This window comes from Mustela nigripes, chromosome 3 (genome assembly GCF_022355385.1).
Source record: "Mustela nigripes isolate SB6536 chromosome 3, MUSNIG.SB6536, whole genome shotgun sequence".
In the NCBI taxonomy this organism is placed as follows: domain Eukaryota; kingdom Metazoa; phylum Chordata; class Mammalia; order Carnivora; family Mustelidae; genus Mustela; species Mustela nigripes.
The window spans coordinates 55,778,218-55,792,896 of NC_081559.1; the positions used below are offsets into that span (position 1 = coordinate 55,778,218).

A 14,679-nucleotide genomic window follows, 5' to 3' on the forward strand; every position below is an offset into this window, starting at 1 on the left:
TTTCATGTATGGTATAAGAAAATGATCCAGTTTCATTCTTTTGCATGCAGCATTATTTTTAATAGCCAAGATATAGAAGCAACCCAAGTGTCCATCGATAGATGAGTAAGAAGATGTGACGTGCGTGTGCGCGCACACACACACACACACACACACACACACACACACAGAGAGAAATATTACCCAGCTATAAAAAATAATAAAATCTTGCCATTTGGAATAACATGGATAGGCCTCAAAGGTATAATGCTAGGTGAAATAAGTCACTCAAAAAAAAAAAAAAAAAGAGAGAAATACCATAGGATTTGATGCTCATATGTGGAATTTAAGATCAAAACAAATGAACAAGTAAAAAATGAAACAACCCCCCCCCCCCCAGTCACTTAAATACAGAGAACAAACTGCTGGTTGCAAGAGTGGAGTTGGTTGGGGGGTGAATGAAATAAAGGGGATTAAGAGTACACTTATACTGGGGAATCTGGGTGGTTCAGTCAGTTTAAGCCCCTGACTTCAGCTCAGGTCATGATCTTAGAGTGGGGACTAAGCCCCGTGCTCAGCAGGGAGTCTGCTTCTCTGTCTGCCCCTCCCCCTGCACCTGTTCTCTCTCTCTCAAATAAATAAAATCTTTAAAAAAAGAAAAGAGTACACTTATCTTGACGAGCACTGAGTAATGTATAGAATTGTTGAAACTTATATTGTATAGCTGAAACTAATATAACACTGTTATTATACTTAAATAAAAAAATAGATTTCTCTACTAAAACTTTCATTTAATTTCATTCAAAACAAACTCCTCCTCTTGGCTTCTCTAATTCAATTTTTAAAAAATACAATTTTTCTACTGAGGATTGATTCATCAAATTTATCTTTGATTCCACTTATATGATATACAATAATTTCTCACAGGAATTCTGCCTTTAAGATACAATGGTCTTCCCTTGGTTGTATCTGGACTTATAGTCTCCCTACTTCATATCTAGGCTACTAGAGTGATCCCATACTGATTTTTCCACCCCTTTTTTCACCAATCCAAGGTGTACTTAACTCCCAGATTATTTTTGTCTCTGCCTTCAAGAGCTCATAGTATACTGATAGAGCTGGCCATGTATGCCAAAAATTATGATGAAATATTAAAAATAGGCTATATAACATTTCTCTGTTTTGTGCCTTTTAGACACTTTGTGTTTATACCTTTCACTGCTTCTGACCTCATTCTGATTTGCAAAGCTGTGTGTATGTGTGTGTGTGTGTGTGCGTGTGTATTTGAGAGAGACAGAGAGAACACAGGAGTGGGGTGAGAGGCAGAGGGAGGAGCAGACTCCCCACTGAGGAGGGAGCCCAATGCAAGACTTGATCCTGGGAGTCTGAGATCGTGACCTGAACCAAAGGCAGCCACTTAGCTACTAAGCTACCCAGGTGCCTTGACTTGCAAAAATTCTAACTTTTCTTAGAGTGACTTGAAAAATTCTAACTTTTCTTTGGGACCACCCCTGGATTGGAAAGCAAGTATACTGGGATATAGGTCTATCTGGAAAAGCTAGGAGTTTCCTAAATACATAGCCCAGAACAATTCTGTTTTTGTTAGGTATTAGGGTTCTGCATAAGATTTTTAAAATTTTAAACAATTATTTAAACAAAACTAAAGAAACAATTAACCCATGTAGCCCATTTCTTCTACCACCCTCCTCCCTCCAACCTCTGGCAACAACCAATCTGTTCTTTTTATCTATGAGCTTGGTTTTCTTTTCTTTTTCTTTTATTACTTTTTTAGATTACACATATAAGAGAGATCATATGGTATTTGTCTTTTTCTGACTTCACTTAGCATAATGTCCTTGAGGTCCATCCACATTGTGGTAAATAGCAAGATTTCATTCTTTTTTATGGCTGAGTAACATTCCATCTGATGTGTGGGTGTGGGTGTGTGTAGACCACATTGTCTGTCTTTATCCATTCATTCACTGATGGACACATAGGTTGTTTCCATAACCTGGAATAATATGTGAATAATATGGAATAATTTGTGAATAATGCTTCAGTGAACATGGGGGTATATATACCTTTTGAGTTAGTGTTTTCATTTTTCTTTGGATAAATATCCAGAAGTAGAATTGCTGGATTATATGGTAGTTCCATTTTTAATATTTTGAGGAACACTTATAATCTTTTCCACAGGCTTCACTGATTTACATCTCTACCCATCAGTTTACATCTCCACCAAGAGTTCCCTTTTCTTCTCATTGTCACCAACACTTATAATTTCTTGTCTTCTTGATTCTAGCCATTCTAACAGGTGTGAAGTGAGATCTCATTGTGATTTTGATTTGCATTTCCCTGATCATTTGTGATATTGAGCACCTTTCCATATGCCTGTCGTTCAGTTGGCTATGAGTATATTTGCTTTGGAAAAATGTCCATTCAGATCTGCCCATTTTTTAATCAGATTGTTTTTCTGCTTTGAGTCACAGGAGTTCTTTATATATGTTGGCTATTAGTCCCTTATCAGATATAAGATTTGCAAATATTTTCACTCACTCAGTAGATTGCCTTTTCATTTTGCTGATGATTTCCTTTTTTGTGCAAAAACTTTTTAGACTCATGGAGTCCTGCTTACTGATCAGTATTCATTCCATGCTTTAAATATTTTTATTTTAAATGGTAAAAAAAAGCAACCCACCACAGTCTTTTGTAAAATCATCAGGCTGGCCAACCCACATCAATTTTTAAAAAGAAATAAAAGGCAGCTAGCTGAAGCTTCCATGTACCCTCCCTGACTCCATCAACAGCTTATGCACTGGAAAGGCACAGCCTGAATTTCATGTATCATTCCAGTACATGACTTCATACTCTTACTTCATATAATTTGAAGCCATAGGAAATATATTATTGTGTAAAGAACACTGTTTACTATATGCCAACAATGCTTACATGCCAGCCACTACTCTAAGTACTTCACGTGCATTATTAATTGCCTCCCCCCACCGGCAAAAGATTTTTATTTTAAAAAAGGCTGGTTCCATTGCTTAAAACATCTACCTTATAGAAATTTGGGTCTGGATATCTATGTGATTAATCAATCCCCTCTTTCCACTGGACTGTTAAACTACTACAAGGCATGGATTGTGTTTTATAGATCTTTGAACCTCCTGTAATGCCTAAAAATCCCTGGCATAAAGTATATATTCAAAGAAAGTGTGTTGGGAGAAGTTTCTGCCTATATATATCACCGTGGAGCCACAGCTACATCCCTGGACTTGGGAGCACTGACTAATACTCTCAGTCCCATTAGAATTTTCACATTTGGAAACACCCAAACACATGGTTCTAAAAAGTTCAATTCCAGATGGCTTACCAGCACATAAACACACTGTGTACTGGGTTAGTTAATGCAACACAAGTGGAGGCAGTAAGAGAACAGTCTAAAGGTAAAACATCAAGGATTCTGTGGTAACCCAAAACTCAAAGAAAAAAGTTTAATGGAGAAGGAGGTGATCATAAATATCAAACATGAACAAGATTTCAAGATGAATGAGGATTATGATAAGGATCTTAGTTTAAGCAAGTTATGTCTAGGGATACTGTCAGGATGGATGCTTGTTGAAAAGGTTGAAGAATAAACCACATGTTAAAAAATCTGACAATGGGAGAAAAAAATAGAGAAGCGGCTATAAAGGATAATACAGGTAGAGATCCTTGTCCACTAAATAAGAAAGGAATAGTCTATGATGTCAGAAAGAGTGGCAGAAGAGAAATCATGGAAGGAATATTTATCAGTGAAAGAGGCATTATGATTTCAAAAGGAATGGGAATCAAGGTTTTACAATGTTTACCCGTAAACCAAATTTGATTCTGGAAGCACAAAATGTATTGAAGAAGTAACAGAGTTTTTAAAAATATGGTTTTTCATATTATTTTGTAAGAGATTAACAGTTCCTACCTTCACCACTCTCCATGCCTTCTACAAAAATCCCCCCACACTGGGGAAGAATCCAGTACCGGCGTCTGTAACGATCCTGGCCAAACATCATCGAACGTAAAGAGTGAGAAGCGTCAAAGAGCTTCCTTCTGTACTGACTCTGTTGCTGTTAAAAAATGATGCATATAATTAAGCTATGGATGTCAATTGGTTTAAGAATTAATATATAAGTGACTTTACACTTATTATGCCTTTAATAAGCAGCTAAATTCCACTTCTGGGAACAGACAGCAAAAGAGTTAATATTACATGCCTGACTTTAATTTCAGTAACATTTAAAAAGTTAGAAATTATTTTGAAAGTAACAGGAATATTTTTGTTACCATGGATTAAACATGCTTTATTTTATCAGTTATCTTATAGTAAAGCTTGTCTTATGCTTGATAATAAAAAATGTGATCAAGTATTTTGCTGGCCAAAACTGGCTCAATCCTATTGGTTATATCATTTATGACAAATAATTCTCACATATGTAATTGACCATACCTGTATTTGCTTGTTTTTATACTCATACTGTAAACCTATGTAACATACAACTAAGTTTTGGGATAAATTTGAGATGAATCTAACATTGATATAATATACAGCTATCTCATAGTATTAATCTCATTATAATTCCAAAAATTCATCCTTTTTATAAAAGTTCATTTAAAACTTCAATAATGTTATTGAAATTCAATTTTTAATTGACTATTTTAAATGAGAAGTACACAAATATATAGTTTATAAATCTAATGCAAATAAAATATACATATATAGTAATGTAAAATGAAACGTAAGATGCTGAAACTATTACCATGATATTTGATCAAACTTCAAAAGTAATAACCTACAAGATATAAAACCATACATTTACTTATATTTTGTATTTAAATGAAGAGCTGCAGAATAAGGCCCTGATTAAGTTTAGGCTTTTAACATTGGTTGGCATTAAACTTTTTTTTAAAGTTTAATTGTGAGACTGTTTCTAGAGCTCCTCATTTTAATTACTTATAAGAAAGTTTGTTTTTATTTAGCAGCCAGAAGAACTAATCCCATATAAGGTGGATCTTTAAAACACTGAAAAAAAGATGTTAACTGTAATCTGAAAAGTGCTTACTTTACTCAGTTTTTCAATCTGTTTTTCTAGCTCTTCAACACTTGCTGCTTGGTCACCTTCATCCTACACATAACAAAATACAGTATCATTTACCTGTTTTTAAGATTTATCTCTTTAATCAATCAGCAAATATTTAATGAAAGTCTCCTTTACACAAAGTACCAGGATAGGCACTATGGAAATAGTATACAAAGTACTAGGATAGGCACTATGGAAATAAGTAAGACTCAGTTGTTGCTCTTTATAAATAATATGGTAGGGAGAGAAAATATTAACACTAAAAAACAAAAACCATCAAAGAGTAGGAAGCTATAAGGATCTCAAGATTTAAGTAGAGATCAAGAGTTACGGAGTTCAGGGGAAGGTGAGATTCATTCTAGTGGGAATCTATACTAAGAAATGCTACATGGAAGTAGTTGTGTTTTTATTGTTGCTATTGTTGTTTCTGTTTTAAGAAGTTGTGTTTTACTCAGCTGTTGAAGAATGGTTAGGAATTGATCAATGAGAGAAGAGAAGGCAGGGCATTCCAGGAAGAGTTTGACATATCATGACCTGAAAGGTACATTAAGGATAGTGCGGGAGATGAGGCATGGATGAGTTTGAGGGCTAAATTGTCTAGATCTGTGAATGCTTGGCAATGGACAATGATATCCTTTGAGGGAGGATAAACATCAGAACTATGCTTTACAAAGATTAATCTGGTAACAGTTGTAAGATGGCCTGGAGCAGGGAAAGAACTAGAATTGGCAAATCTTGTTAGTAGATTCCTGCAGTGATTCAAGAGGGAAGGAGAATGTGGGCGTCACTGGTGTTAAAGAAATAGAAATGAGAAAAGCAAAGGGATGTAAGAAATAATACATAATTAGAACTGCTAAGTCCTGACGAGTCCAGGATCTGAGGCAGGGAAGGGTGAGGGAGAGGAAGGAAGGAGCAAATTATGATGTTAAAGTTTTAAATCCGGGAACTGCTAAAATACTGGTACCTTAATTCAAAAGAGTCATTTTTTAGAGCAAAGAAGGTTAAGTTACATTTTGAACACTGAGATTTTAAAAGAAAAAAATAATCTCTACTATATACAGTATTAATTTCATAAATGGAAAGTACATAGGTGGCTATATGAATTTTTTCATTCTAGAAAATAAATATAGGAAAACTAGCCCAAAATTTTATGTTTGAGAAGGAAATTGGGCGCCTGGGTGGCTCAGTGGTTAAAAGCCTCTGTCTTCAGCTCGGGTCATGATCCCAGCGTCCTGGGATCGAGTCCCATGTCGGGCTCTCTGCTCTGTGGGGAGCCTGCTTCCTCTTCTCTCTCTGCCTGCCTCTCTGCCTACTTGTGATCTCTGTCTGTCAAATAAATAAATAAAAATGTTTAAAAAAAAAAAAAAAAAAAAAAAAAGAGAAGGAAATCATGAGGTAATAGAGGGTATATATGCTTCTTTGAATGTCAGCTACACTACTTTCATATAGGCAAATTACTTAACTCTTCTAAGACTGTTTTGTTATTCGTAAATCGGTCTTAATATTATCTGTAACATAGGATTTTTGTGAGAACTAAGTAAGAACAGATCTGATTTATATATATATATTATATATATCTGATTTACATATATATATAAATTATATATATATATATATATATAAAAACCAGGAACTATGCTAGTTGCTTAGTGTATATATATACACACACACACATATATATATATGTAAGATTACTTTCCTTCTTTCTGAAAATTATACTTTAATAAGATGATGTAGGTACACTTAGGATAAAAAAACCCAGAAATTTATTTTTGATGTTCACTTTTTTTTTTTTTAAGATTTTATTTACTTATTTGACAGACAGAGATCACAAGTAGGCAGAGAGGCAGGCAGAGAGAAAAGAGGAAGCAGGTTCCCCGCTGAGCAGAGAGCCTGATGCAGAGCTTGATCCCAGAACTCTGGGATCATGACCTGAGCTAAAGGCAGAGGCTTTAACCCACTGAGCCACCGAGGTGCCCTTGATGTTTACTTTCTATAAGCATTTTTACAAAGCCATGTTGCCATCAACCACTCGTGAACAGTTATTTCTACACCGGTATCATTATTGCCCTAATAAAAGGAAGTGAAAGGAAAATCTCAGCAGTTTTACCGTTATCTATCATTATCCACTCCTTATCCAAATTCAGTGAACCAAATTACAAAAGCATTTCGGGCATACTTTTTGTGCTAATAGTAATATGATTTCTATTTGGGTTAAAAAAAAATCCTAAAATCTTTAAATTTTGACTCTCAAATAGATAATTCATATCTATAGGATTCTGAACAGATCTTCTGACCAAAGGATAAATGTTTGATAATTTGCTTATGTAAAAATAAAATTCAACCAACAAATATTTGAAACAAGACATGGCAGTAGCTATGTATCAGCCAAATTAACTAACAGCCCTTTCTAAGACTCTTCCTATGATGGAAAAGAAGTAGAATGTCAACTAAAGTTCTATTTAAAGGAGCTTTGGCTAATAGTCCCTATAATTTTAAGAAATATGAAAGAATCTGAAAGACCAGAGTGAAAGGCAAAAAGAAAACTAAGAACACAGAATCCCTGCCATTGTGCTCCAAAGTTTATCATCCCACAGGGAGGGCCATGATATGTCCGTATATGCTGGAGTTTAATTGCCCACATAACTTTACATGCCTAGTTGTGAAGTTAAGGCTCACAAAAGTTTCAACACAGATCTAAGCATTAGAGAGACTCCATGTGTTAAAGGAATGAAAAGTGAGAAGATGGGATCATATTTGAGACAAAGGGCTATCCATGACTCAGTCAAGGGCAGTATTTTCTAACTGAAAGAGATCATGTGGGTCTCTTCAATTAATCCTTTGAGAAGTATAACTACCGAGAGGTCAAATCTATTTTTGGAGGAATAATGTGCCTATCTTACCAGTTAGATTCATTTAAATAGTTAAGATTTTATTTAATAGGAAATTGAGAAGTGGCTGCCATTTCTTCATTATGAAGAATAGCTCTCAAATCATTTAAAGGAAATGCTAATTTGCCTTCTTAGGTCCTAAAATATTTATTATTTTTAAAAGCTTTTAAAATGTTTTCTCATATTAATAACAAGCAATATACATTTGCCAGAATTTTGATCAATGAAACCCTACAATCTAATTAACTCTATAGTTCAACACTCATAAAAAATATAGAGTACCACTTTAAATAATACATCTTGTCTAAGAAACATAATGATTTTTAAATAATTAATAATGATTTTTAATCTCCCTTAAAGAAAAAAAAATGTATGGCTTGTTAATTTTCCATGTGAAAAAAGCAGCCAGGCAAAACAAATAATTTCTGTAAATAAACTCTAATTTAGTAGGATAACTACCCAGTATTTTAAAATTTATTAGAGTTAATACTTCAAAATAATTTATAATATTAAGTGCTGAAGAGTGATCCTAATTCTATGAAAAGGTGATTAATAAGATCAGAAAGGTTTAATTCCTGCTACAGAGTCAGCTTTTCTTGCCAAACGAAGCAGACCAGTTATAAATGGTATCTTTTGTTTGAGTGATTACAATTCTAATATCCAAATTACATAGCCTTCACATTATTTATCACAGCATGGAAATATATGATCAAGTGGTTTCAAAAGTACAACGTTATGAAATAATTAATTTCTGCAAGGAATCTCAATGTAATCTCCTTTTTAGATTGATACTCAAAAGAAGTAAAGCTCATTCTAGAGATTTTTATCATTTTAGTTTAAAATATAACATGGGAAAGAGTTTATGAAAACATTTTGCATTTATGCTATTTTTACTTAAGAGAATTGTATGACCATGACCTTGTAAGTTCCTCCACATTATCCAGATTCAGTCAAAATTTTGATTCAGTAATTCATCACTGGTTTTGATTAGGTATTATTTTCATACACTCTATCAATGAATTCATCCTTCTAAGTGTTCTTTCCTTATTTATCCAGCAGTACTTAGTTGATGTAGTAAAGGAAAAGAATTTTTTCTTGAGGGATGCCTAGGTGGTTTAGTTGGTTGGTCGTCTGCCTTTGGCTCAGGTCATGATCCCGTGGTCCCGGGGTCAAGTCTCCTATCGGGTTCCTTGCTCAGCAGGGAACCTGCTTCTCCCTCTGCCTGCCACTCCCCCTACTTGTGCCCAAGCGCTCTCTCTTTCTCTCTCTCTCTATGACAAGTGAATAAATACAATCTTTAAAAAACATTTTTTAAAAAAGGAGAGAATTATCTCTCAATTTCCTTAGCTAAACACTCCCAGAATTGAGGACAGAGGAATGATTGACAGTATATTTTTTGAGTATCATTCTTCAGGCTTATCAGTATCTTTAGCATTCTTTTCTGGTAAAAAGGGAACTTTGACCTTTATTTCCCTTTTATACATGTCTATTTCTGTGGCTTATGGTAGCTTCCATTAAACACACACACACATACACACACACACCCTCTATGACCTTGTCTTCTTTCCTGTATCCTATTCTTCAAAGCTAGCCCCTCTGCCTTGATTGAATACCCTCCAAAATCTTTAGGGACCTCATACCATTAATTATTCTCTTCATCTCTTTAATCTTCAACTCCCCCCTCTCTTATTTTTTTGACTCCCTTCAACCAAAAATCACCTTATATCTTTCACAGCTGAAAAATCCTTGGTCTTCATCTACTTCTAGGAACTAACTACCCTTTTTTCTGAGGCACCATGCTTAAAGCAGTCATTTTCACTTTCTCACTTCTTATTTTTCTCATTCATAGCCTGCTTTCCACCCCTGCCCCTCTAATGAAACTGCTGGCACTGGTTACCAATGAGTCCACATTGCCAAATTCAGCAAACACTTCCAGTCCTCATCACACAAGATTCCTGCTGCCTTGATACTATCATTGTCTCCTTTTGGAAATGTTTGTATTTTCTTGATTTTTATTACTACACAAGTAGAAAAGAGTTAACATTGTGGGCCTGACTGCTATCCTTTGAAAGCCTTGCTCTTAAGATTGGCCCTTGGTGTCTGGGAACTTGGATTTTATTTTACTTTATTTTATTTTTTTTAAAGATTTTATTTATTTATTTGACAGACAGAGATCACAAGTAGGCAGAGAGGCAGACAGAAAGAGAGACAGAAAGAGAGAGGGGGGAAGCAGGCTCACCACCGAGCAGAGAGCCCGATGTGGGGCTCAATCCCAGAACCCTGGGATGACGACCTGAGCCAAAGGCAGAGGCTTTAACCCACTGAGCCACCAGGTGGCCCTGGGAACTTGGATTTTAAAGGATTTCCTTCACTATGATCAGACTGGCTCACTAAACTGTGCTATCAATGTGGTTCATTCATACTTTTCTTCTGGGAGTCTGGAATTTTGGCTCATGCTATGCAAGTGGTGCCCATGTGACCATTCCCCTAGTAAAAACTCTGGGCACCAAGTCTCTAATGGGCTCTCCTAGTACACAACATTTCACATATGTTACAACTTATTGCTGGAAGAAATAAGCTCGTTCTGTGTCACTCCCTAGGAAAAGACTCTTAGAAGGTTGAGCCTGGTTTCCTCTGGATTTTGGCCCATAAGCCTTTTCGGGTTGTGCTTTGTTTCTTTTTTGCTATAAGAATTCATAGACATAGCATAACTTGATTCTGAGTTCTCTGAGTTCTCCTACTAAGTCGCTGACTCTGGAGGTGAACTTGGGGATCCCTGACCCACTACAGAAATCTCTTTCTATTTCTTCTTCATCAAAAAGCCTTGTGAGGTCTTAAATATCAGTGTTCCCTGGGGGTCCAACTTCAGTCCACTACTTTATACACTAAATCAATTCCCTGTGTATGTGTTAATAACCTCTATATCTATATTTTCAAGGCTGACCTTTTCTTCAGGCTTCAGATTCTTAAATCCAACTGACTGCTGAACTTCTGCATAGGTACTTCAAACTCAACAGGTCTAAAATAAGGCTGCTGTCGTTTCCTACCTTCCACTACCTGTTTTCTCCCCCATCCTCCCCGACCATCTATTTAATCTGCTCCTCCTGATTTCTTGGTCTCAGTAATGGCAACAACAGCATGCAGTCTCCCAAGCCAGATAGTTGGAGTCAATCCTACCCATCCATCAACCTACAAAGCACATCTTCAAATACTACTCATTCTTCCCACTATTTATTGAATCCTTTCCTCCTTTATCTCAACTACCATTAGCCTAGTTTCAGATGCCTCACAACTCATCTAAACTATTGCACTATCTCCTGACTGATCTTCCACCACCCAAATCTGTTTCTATCTTCTGCAGAATTGCTATAGTGAGTCACATAAAACTGAAGTCTTCCCAGGCGATTACCTTACTTATAATCCTCCAGTAGCTTCCTATCACCAAGAAAGTCTAAAATCCTAATACAGAGCTGTGTTGGATATGATAATAGTAGTAGGAGCACCTACTAATTCCCTTAAAGCACATTGTGGTTTCAGGCTTCTATGTCCTCTGCTGTTCTCTCTGCCTGGAACACTTTTCTGTGGATTCTTCCCCAGGTCAACATGCAGCCCAATGAGTAGCTCAGCTAATGAGTCCAGAAAGACTTTGTGAGAATTTATTCCTCAAAAAGGTCAAATGCCCTTCCTTTGTACTTGACTAGCACATTGTAAATACTGCTACCAAATCAGTGAACACTTAACACATTACTTTTTCTTATTTCAAATATTCCTCAGTGAGAGTGTAAATTGAGAGGGGACTTCCACAGTGTCTTACTCATCTTTGTCAAAAGTGCCCAAAGCTAGGCACATAATAAATTGGTATTTAGAAAATCTACCAATCTCACTAAATCTGACAACACTTTTAGGACATGAAGGACCATGCAAATGAAAGACATTATGTTACCAGAATAAAGAGAATACCTTAAGTTAAGACTCTGCATAGTTCTCTCGAGAATGCTCACGTTATTATATAAAAAGAAAAACTTCATTTCTCTTATTCGGTATAAGTGCCTTCTATGTGTAGGCATTATATTTAATATCTACTTAATTATCACAAAAAAAACTTTAAGAGGTGAATCACACTGAGTTTTCAGATGAAGAATCTGAAGTAAATAATTGTCCAAATGAAGTTCAAACACAAATTCATTTGATTCCAAATTCTCTATTATTTTCCAATATGTTATGCAGTCTTTGTTAAGTTTAAAATCAACCTAAATTTGATTACCTCATCTTCACAGATATCAGTCTTCTTTCCTTTTTTGTCTTCTTTATCTTCTTCATCCTCATCATCTTCATCAGCTTGGTCTTCACTATCATCATCGTCATCATCATCAAAATCACTGTCTCCTCCCTTCCTTCTTCGTTTGCGTCCTGGTGTGGGTGTGCCCAATGGATGCTGTTCTTCTCCAAGATCAATGCCACCTGAAGTGTCTCTTTTGCCTGTTTTCTTAGCATGAATGATTCTGAGCCTTTAAATATGAAAAGAATAATGATATGGTAAAGTCTTCTCTCTCTACTTTTTAGAAAGCGAAACATTTTTTAAGAAGATTTATTTATTTGAGAGAAAGAGAGAGCACAAGCAGGGGGAGGGGCAGAGGGAGAAGCAGACTCCATCTCAGGATCCTGAAGGCAGCTGCTTAACTGACAGAGCCCCTCAGGCACCCCTTGATTTGTTTTTTCTTTTCTTTTTTTTTTTTTTTGAGAGAGAGAGAGATGGAAAGTGTGCACATAGGGTGGGGGGAAGTAGAGGGAAAGGGAGAAAGAATCTCAAGCAGGCTCCATATCTAGCGCATAGCCCAACCCAGGGCTTGATCTCGTGACCTGATCTGAAATCAAGAATCCGATGTTTAACTGATTGAGCCACCCAGGCACCTCAAAGAGCACATCATGAGCTTGAGCCAAAAATATCTTATGGTATTTTTGTCAATAAGGAATAAATCAATGATAATAAAAATTAGAATTGAGAAGTTTAATAAACATGTTTCCAGAAATTATAGAATGTATTAACTTTCAAGAATTATTTAGGATACCTCTTTGGAATTAGAGCACATTTAAAAAAGTAAAATTTAGAAGTCTGTAAAGATTAACTCTAGAAATGGCCAAGTGATAATTTCTGATCTTATACTATCAGACTGAATAAATTTCAGTTCAAATTACCATAAAGAAATTATCTTCTTAACATAGAAGTTGAATAATTTCAGCATTGTATTTCCTGGCAGGAAGCTAATTAAGTTTTAATGCTGAATACATTTGGATATGTTAGACCCTCTGTAAAAGCAAACTTTAATTAGAAAGCAATTAAAAAGGTGGTAATTCCAAACAGATTCTGTTTATGACAAAAGTAACCTGATAGCAACAACAATCTTAGAAAATGTGATTACTCGACTTCTTTGAAATAAAGAAGATAAATGGTCTGTTTTCTAAGTTTGAAGAATATGAGCTTAATGAAATCTCAGTGTAACTTTTGTCCACTGCAAATTCTGACCCTGGGTTTCATTAATTTCATATCTCATCCTTATTAAGCTTTACTATTCTAATTCTAAGACAAAATAAGGTTGCAATTTGTATGCTTTATAGGGGAACATGTACAAAGGAAAAACAGTAAACTGATTTTAATAAAACAAGACTTACTTGCGAAGTTTACCTTCTACTACCCATTTATCTCTCCTCAAGTTTGACATATAATCAATGTTCTTATCAATTTCACTGTCAATGCAAAAATTGGAAGACATAAATTAATCCATTATGCAATACATTAGTTTGGTAATAAGCAAATTGATGCAGTTTTGGTAAGTACAAATGATGACTGTTTATGAATAGCAAAAACAATTGAAAATTATATTAATATATTTTCATATCTTAGAGATATATAGAAAACTTAAAATGTCCAGTAATGGTAGAAATGCATAGCTCTAAAATATCTGAGTCAAACCTTTTTCTACAAAGGTAAAGGGTTGAAAGTAACATATTTAAATCTGTAATATAACAAATAACAAGAACAAGATGGACATGGATTTGTTCATCAAATCTTGAAATACTACAGTGGAGAAATTACTTTGACTTTTAAATGAGGATATTTTTTTTTTTTTTAAAGACTTTATTTATTTATTTGACAGAGAGAAATCACAAGTAGGCAGAGAGAGAGAGAGGAGGAAGCAGGCTCTCCGCTGAGCAGAGAGCCCGATGCGGGACTCGATCCCAGGACCCTGAGATCATGACCTGAGCCGAAGGCAGCGGCTTAACCCACTGAGCCACCCAGGCGCCCTAAATGAGGATATTTTTTTAAAAAGTACAAGTTAATAAAGTAATAATCTAAAAATATTAATATTACATTAGCACATAGTATAATAAAAAGTAGAATTATCCAATTCTAGGAATGGCTACTAAGGAAAATCAGGTAGTCATCTATCATTGAAAGACATCAAAAAAGAAAAATTTTGGATTCTTTCAGTTTTGGTACTCTATTGTATAATTAAAACAAGTCACAAAGACTGTATACAGTATGGTCCAAATTTTTGTTTCAACAGACTGCAAAGAAATACATTTAAATATTATTAGCAGTAGTCATCTCTGAATGGTGAAATCAAGTACAATTTTTTTTTAAAGATTTTTTTTTTTTAAACATTTTGTGTTTCTTTCTTTTTTTTTTTTTTTTT

General features: G+C 35.1%; 1 protein-coding gene across 19 annotated transcripts in view; it reads right to left on the bottom strand.

Annotated features, from left to right (window-relative positions):
• BAZ2B (bromodomain adjacent to zinc finger domain 2B) overlaps positions 1–14,679 on the bottom strand; it is a 313,348-nt gene that overhangs the window by 41,553 nt on the left and 257,116 nt on the right. For all 19 annotated transcript variants that reach the window (XM_059394021.1, XM_059394020.1, XM_059394019.1 and 16 more), the window contains 4 exons: positions 13,655–13,729; positions 12,249–12,492; positions 5,076–5,138; positions 3,938–4,082 (listed from right to left, as the gene is read on the bottom strand). In XM_059394021.1, the coding sequence (XP_059250004.1) occupies positions 3,938–4,082; positions 5,076–5,138; positions 12,249–12,492; positions 13,655–13,729 (527 nt within the window). The remainder of the gene's footprint in view (positions 1–3,937; positions 4,083–5,075; positions 5,139–12,248; positions 12,493–13,654; positions 13,730–14,679) is intronic.